The sequence below is a fragment of the Cyprinus carpio genome, chromosome A12, assembly GCF_018340385.1.
Source record: "Cyprinus carpio isolate SPL01 chromosome A12, ASM1834038v1, whole genome shotgun sequence".
NCBI lineage: Eukaryota > Metazoa > Chordata > Actinopteri > Cypriniformes > Cyprinidae > Cyprinus > Cyprinus carpio.
Genome location: NC_056583.1, coordinates 25,765,050 through 25,772,823, shown reverse-complemented (window position 1 = coordinate 25,772,823; position 7,774 = coordinate 25,765,050). Strand labels below are relative to the sequence as shown.

The window sequence follows — 7,774 nt, the reverse complement described above, 5'->3', positions numbered from 1 at the left end:
TGATGAAGTTGGTCCGCTTGCTTCCCGACGGTCACCGGATGAAGCGGGAGGTTGATCTGGCGCTGGACTCGGTCAGCGAGACCATGACGCCGCTGCACTATCACCTGCGGGAAATCATCATCTCTACCTACAGACAGGTAAAGGACGCTCCGTCATCTCATGTACTGAGAGATTGTGTCTTTGCTGAATATTGTGACGCTGTGTCAATAGTTGAAAATAGTTGCTGGAAGGTTCAAGACATCAAATTATTTTACATATTCATGTGAGAGTTAGTTTTTTTTTTAAAGAGATTTATTTTATATTATTATATTCATCTATCTATAATGAAAATAATAAATTGTATTTATTTAATATTTTGTTTTATTTTATATAAAATAAAACAAAATATTTAATTTTATTAAAAAAATATGATTTTCTTTTATTTTCTATTTTTATTTAAATTTATTTTAAATGAACAAAATACTAATGTACTAATACATTTTATTTTATTCAGAATATATAACTTTTTTTAATTTCTATTATTTATTTTCTAATAGTTATGTATTTATTTAAAATAAAACAGAACACTTGTTTATTTTATTGTAAATGTTCTCCAAATTTATTTTATTTTTTATTTTCCATTAATTATTGTCTAATATTTATTTATTTAAAATAGTATTATTTATTTGATTTTAATTAAAAAAATACTTCATTTTATTTTATTATAACTATATTATCTTCGTTTTTTCTAATATTTATGTAAAATAGTTTTATTTATCTTAAATAAAACATTTTATTTCATTCTAAATATGTTCTTTAAATTTTATTTTATTTTCCATTTATTATTTTCTAATATTTATTTATATTTAAAATAATATTATTTATTTATTTTTAAATTAAAACAGAATACTTCATTTTAGTTTATTCTTTGTGTTCGTTTTTTATATTATATATTAATTTCTGTAAAATAGGTTTATTTAAAATGAAACATTTTGTTTTATTATAAGCATGTTCTCTAAATAGTTTTTTTCTGGATGCATTGGGGCAGTAAAAGAGAATCCTGCTGAAGTGCACATCAGACGTTTGTGTGTTTTATTGTCTGTGTTCTTGTGTCGTCTCCGAGTGTCCTGTAGATGGCAGCACGTCTCCTCCAGAGAAATGCTCCCTCTTAGGTTTACACAATTATAATCAGACGCTAATCAGCTTCAGCCTCTATTCATACAAGCAGCACAAATGTCAAGAGTCTCCTTGATTTCATTAGAAGGATTCTGGGAAAACCCCTCTAATGTTTGGTATCTGCACTGCTCAGTGAAACCCTAACGAGTGACAGACGCATCCGCTGGTGCGGTGATTTCTAACTGAAATGATCACAGCATGGTTCTGTGTACAAATGACCGTCTGATGATGCACACTAAACTGCTCAACACTCTCACTAATGGTCACTGAGTCGTGTTTACTAGTTCACCAGCTGCTCTGAGGGAGATTTAGTTGTTATGTGACGTTCTTTGAGACCCTTAAAAGGGAGAGTTCTCCTAAAAATCACAATCCTGTCATCATTTACTCATCCTCAAGTTGTACGAGTCTCTTTCTTGTGTGGAGCATAAAAGAAGATATTTTGAAGAATGTTGGTAACCAAACAGTTGCCGGTAGCCATTGACTTCCATATTAGGTAAAAAAAAAAAAAAAAATCTATGGAAGTCAATGGCTACCGGCAACTGTTTTAAAACTTTTGTGTTGAACAGAAGCAAGAAATTCATACAGGTTCGGAACGACTTGAGGGTGAGGAAATGATGGCAAAATTTTCTTTCTTTTTTTTTTTTTTTTTTTTGGGTGAACTAACTATATGGTTTTATATTATGCTTTGTTCTGAATTGCCGTATTTTTTAAAATAATCTTAAACGTGCTGTGATTTATGATCCTAAGCAACTTAATTTATGTGTTTTATACTTCCATTTATCATTCTAGTTCTGTTCTGAATACCGTTTAGAGGATTTGTTGTGGCGTGACTGATCAAAAATACAGGTTTATAGTGTAACATTTCATTTTAATTACCAGTATTTTACATTATTTCTAAATGTACTAATAAAATGCGGCTCATGCACAGATGCAACTTAATTTTTTTTTTTTTTTGGACCCAGTGTGACTTATTTTCTGAAAAAATAATCTGTGCTACACAATACAAAATTCTGCTCTGAACAGCGACAGGCATTTTCCACTTTCATTCAGTGTTTTGTGTTGTTTTCTAGTCTGTTATTGTGCGATCGAACCACAAAAATGCCAATATTTGTGCATTCTCTTGACTGTAAAACTGTTATTGGTCTGCTTTATTTTTAAAGCCAGCATGAAATGAAAATCTGTTTTCTATAAGTGCATGTTATAGATCTTATTGTGAGGATCCGTGCATCGTTTTCTTTTACCTGATAATGCTTAATCAAAACAAGCACTCAGAAGTGTGACTGGCACATGATGAGACGATGCTTTAGACAGTCTTTTAGACCCAGGAAAACTTTAATAGAGTGTTCATGCTATGCAGAATTATTTATGAGCTGAATTTTATGGAATGCTTGATTATTTTTTGCATTATGCCTATTATTATATTATGCATTTAAAGCTGAAATGGCAATAAGCTGAAATACAGTCAAAACAAATGCATTTAAAGCTGAAATGTCAATATTTTTTATTAAAGTCCCCTAATGGCACATAAAAACAAAACCAAGACTCTGATTGGTTGCTTTGAATGTCGATCACTGGGATGCTTTTGGTCAAAAAAAGGTTTAATGTGAATGTTTATAGGTTTAATGTGCATTCACTTGGTATTCAGGTGTTTTAATGTCAGCACTTGACAGCTTCATCTCCTTCTGTCCATCCAGCATCACACTGTTCCCATGGCAACCGCATCCCACACTGGACCACTGACATCAGATTGAGTTCTTGTGCAGTTTATTTGATTACAGTGCAAACTTTCAGACAGCTTTGACACAAAAGAGCCTGATAATTTCAGTTTGATTCTGGTTTCAGGTTCATGTCCGATGCTGAAGCATATAGTGAGGCACAGCTGAAAAACCCAGTGAGATATTCCAGTAAAAGTGAAGGAAATGTAAATCAGTGCCTAAAGAAAGGCCCTCATGGTTTGGACGGCGGTGTGGAAAAATATTTGCAGAAAGAAGAGAATGTAGAGAGAGGAAAGGTCGCGACGTCACGCGAGGGAGGGATGGAGCCCATCCAGACGACGGGAATTTAGGAGAGACCACCGCAAAAAAAGATCCTGACGGAAAACGTGTGCGTGTGGAGGGACGGCAGCCAAAATCATTCGACCAGAACAATTAGAGCCATCCGTCTGAACGCACATGTGCTGAGCGAGATTACAGCCGTCTTTAGACTGTGAGCCAGCTCTGTTTTGTTTAGCGCTGATGTCTGACACACATTGAATCTTGTTGCATGTGTGTAAAGAGCTGAAACGTCAAACCTGAGCGTGCATCTTAAAATACATTATGGTTAATGGAGTATAGTGGTGATATGAATATGTAACCCAACACATATTTGGCTTCGGATCATCTGATGTACATTGAATCAATCATATCTGATTATTAAGTTAATTTCATTAATATCATATTGTGAGTACCAAGTCTTTTTTGGCAGAAATTATATATACATATCATTAAAACTTATATATATGTAAAATTGAAATAAAAACATATACAGAATATATATATATATATATATATATATAATAAATAAAAAAAGAAAAATAGTAAATAAACATATATAAAAAAAAGGGTGTACATTTTTTTATTTAAAAAAATTAAGTGAAAAAAATCATAAATTATGTATAGTTTTAAATAAAGTATATGCATTTGTGTGTGTGTGTGTATATGTGTGGGTATATATATATAAATGATAGATGGATTGTATTGTTGGTTTGATTGATATTTTGATTGTTTTTAATTTTATTTTGTTTTTTTTTAGTTTTTTTTGTTTTTTTGATTTTTTTTTTTATTTTTAATTTTTTTTTTAAATGTATTAAAAATAATTATTTAAATGTATTATTTTTATTATTGTTTCTATTTTAGTTTTCGTTACTTTTGTACATCAAGTTGAACTAAATGTAAATCAGAAATGTTGACTTGGCAACTAGCTGAAATAAAATATTGTGGTTTTATATTTTAATTTATTTAAGTTAAAGTTTATTTTATTTATTTATTTCAAGTAGTATTTTTTTTAAAAACAGTTTTAGTTTTAGTTAACTATAATAACCCTGGATGAAATATTATAAAAGTAAAAATGAAATATTAGATGAAAAAAACTAAGGAATGACCAAGTTTAAGGTAAAGTATTAAAATGACTAAAACTAAAACTGAAATAAAAATAAATTTAAAGCTAAATATGAAAAGGCACATAAAATTGACCAAAACTAAAATAATGTAAAAAAAAAAAACAGAAATATAAAAGTAAATATTAAAAAGTTTAAAAAAAATATGAATAAATACTATAATAGTATATAAATAATATTAAAATATCACCATATGAGACTCAACTATATAACAACATATATAAATAATAACAATTTGTAATTTAATAATTATTATTAATTTGATTATTTACACAGTTTAAGCATCTTTTGAAATATTAAACATTTAATATAATATTATTTATTTTATTATTTTAATAATTTATGTTTCTTTTGATATTTTTTATTTTTATTTTTATTTTTGTTCTTCACTTTATAAATTATCCAGTTAACCGTTACTCGAAATATTTGTATTGTTGTTGAAACTTTTTTATTTTTTCAGCACACAGGACCCTGAAAAATGCGAGACAGATAAATGAAGATTAAAATGGGCTTTTAGTTAATAGACGAGTGTGTTTCTCAGAATCAGTCGATTGGACTCTGCTCTTCCTCTCAGTGTTAATTACAGATTTAATTAACTTCTCACACATCACACAGGTCAACACACACGGCTCGCTTTAATCGCTATTGATTGCTGGAGTTTCTCTTTGTTATTGAATATGATGTGTGAAGTCAGAGAATGGCAGGAAGCACTCAGATAACAGAATATCAGCAGCTCCGTGCTGTACTGCAGGAATGCTGTTATCTGGACGCTGAGCTGGAGTGGATTCCTCCAGACATATCGTCGGTTTTAGTCTCATCTGCCTCGGATTCTTCAGGGTGTGTTTTGGCTGCATGTGGCCTTTCTTGAGGAGTGGCTTTTTTCCACACAAGCCACATTAGTGGAGAATCTGTGATGATGTTGTCACATGCACACAATGATCACTCTCTGTCATAAACTCCTGCAGCTGCTTCAGAGTTGCTGTAGGTCTCTCGGTCTCCTCTCTGATCAGTTTCCTCCGGCTCTTTCATCAGTTTGGAGCGATGTCCTGATCAGGGAGGCTCTGTGTCGTACCAAATACCTTCTTCTACTAATAATAGACTTCTCTGTGCTTCTAGACATTGATAAAACCTTTGGCATGTTTTTGTATCCATCTCCTGACTTGTGTCTGTCCACAACTTTATCCTGGAGATCTTCTGACAGTGTATTGCCACCCATAGATGACTGTTTGCTTCAGTTGCACTACCAAGGACTGAAATGCTCCACAAAAGCGAAAGTGTTTTAATAAAAAAAATTCAGACAGGGCAAATTAAATTAGCCACAAAAGTGGATCTCTGTCATTTTAACCTTTTGTAAAAATACATGTGTTTTCAACATTGATATTAATCAGAAATGTTTCTTGAGCAGCAAATCATCATATTAGAATGATTTCTGAAGATCATGTGACACTGAAGACTGGAGTAATGATGCTGAAAATACAGCTGCACATCACAGAAATAAATTACACTTTAACAGAGATTCACATAGAAAACAGCTGTTTGAAATACTAATAATATTTCAGTTTTAATCAAATAAATGCAGTCTTGGTGAGCAGAAGAGACTTTTCTTTTAAAAACATTTAAATAATATTAAAATAAATATTATAAATTGTATTATGAATCACTTTATTATTATTTGGTGGACAGTGGAGTACATATTTCCTCTGAATTTGAAAGTTTGGTGAGAAGAGAGTAAACCCACTGAATTTGCTCGGCTTCTACGTAAAAGTCATCACAGAAGTCTGAATGGAAATGATTTGCTCTGCCTGCTTTGTTTGGACAGAAATCCTGAAGTGATTTATTATTCATGGGCATCATGCAGAGTCTCTAAAGAAAGTCCACAGAAAACAGCCTGTGAATTGATGAATGCACATCAGAAAACAGGAGATGAAGTGTGTGTGTGTGTGTGTGTGAGCCATTAGTGGGTCACAGAGCGCTGATTGTGTGCTGTAGCTGTGTCTCTCTCTCAATGGTTTCTGGCTGTCTGTTTGCGTCACGTTTGTATTTGTGGCTGGAAAATGGGAGTGGAGGTGCTCTGGAGTCTGCTGAAGTCATTAGGAAGTCTCCGACACACACACACACACACACACACACACACACACACACACTCAGGCTGCTCTACGGAAAGAGCGAGGGTCCAAACAGCTGACATATGATAGTGATTTGCTGCCGTTTGGCTGGTGTTCAGAGCGCTTCGGCTCGTTGATTGAAAGAGAGCGGCCCGCACACACTTCAGCTAACACAGAAGATCCTACTCGAGATCTAGCGATCAACGTGACATTATTAATGCTTGATCAAAATGAAGAACGCCGTTTAAGATATTTCATTTTCACATCACATGTATCCACTGCAGAGAAACCAATCCCAGAATGCACTGCAACAAGCTCAGTGAAAACATGATGGTTGTATTGAATGAATATGATTCATGCAGTGCCAGAAAGTACCAATTAAACTGGTTTGTTTTAGTTTACATTAGTTTACATTTAGTAATTTTGTGCTTTTCTCTCTTTTTTGTTTTTGTTTTACTTTTAGTATTTTTTTTACTTTAACATAAGCTTATTTAACCTAGTTTTTGATTTTTTCTAAAAAAATATAAATTAGATTTCTAATTTTAGTTTATCTGATTTAACTAATCTAATATTTTTTTAATCAATTTTATTTTTTTTTCTAAAATTATATTATCTTTATTAACTAATATAATATTTATTTTTATTAGGATTTTTTTTATTATTTTCCAGCAAAAAAAAATAAAAAAATAATATATTATATCTATATATATTAGATATATATATATATATATATATATATTCCAGCAAAATATATATGTATATTTATTAATACACACACTATTATAGTATTTGTTTTGAATTAGCTTTTTTTTTTTTTTATATTTTTAGTTTTCTTTTTAAGTCTTTTTTTTTAAAATTTTATTAATTTTTTTTATTTTTTTTTTTTTTATTGTTTTTTTATTATATATTTTTTTTTTTTATTTTTGTTGTTAGATTTTTTAATTTTGTTGTCAAGACGAGATTTCGAATTTAATTTAAGTAAATTTTTAATCTAATCTAATCTAATTTTAATTTTCATTTATTTTCGAAACCTGAATAAATATTTTTTTTAATAAATGTATGGTTTTAGTTTTTGGTTTTAGTTATCAAAAACATTAAGTATCTTATTTTGTATGTTTTTTCTGATACACAAACATAAATTTACTGCATGAGACTTCTTTTCATAGATCAAATCTTTAATATGAGTGTATTTTGTCTTATTGCATTGATTCATTCATTTTAAGTATATGATTCTGTGTTTTAATTACATCTTTGTTCATTTTATTTTATTTTATACTTTGTATTTTAAATATGAACGAAATTCGCCAGTGCAGTAAGAGACAAAATACACTGGTATTAAAGACACGGTCTTTGAAAACAA

General features: G+C 30.6%; 1 protein-coding gene across 1 annotated transcript in view; it reads left to right on the top strand.

The window, feature by feature from the left end:
* pald1a (phosphatase domain containing paladin 1a) overlaps positions 1–7,774 on the top strand; it is a 62,242-nt gene that overhangs the window by 34,302 nt on the left and 20,166 nt on the right. The window contains 1 exon segment of the mRNA XM_042768189.1: positions 1–137. This exon segment is cut by the window's left edge and continues 4 nt beyond it. Coding sequence (XP_042624123.1) covers positions 1–137 — 137 coding nt within the window.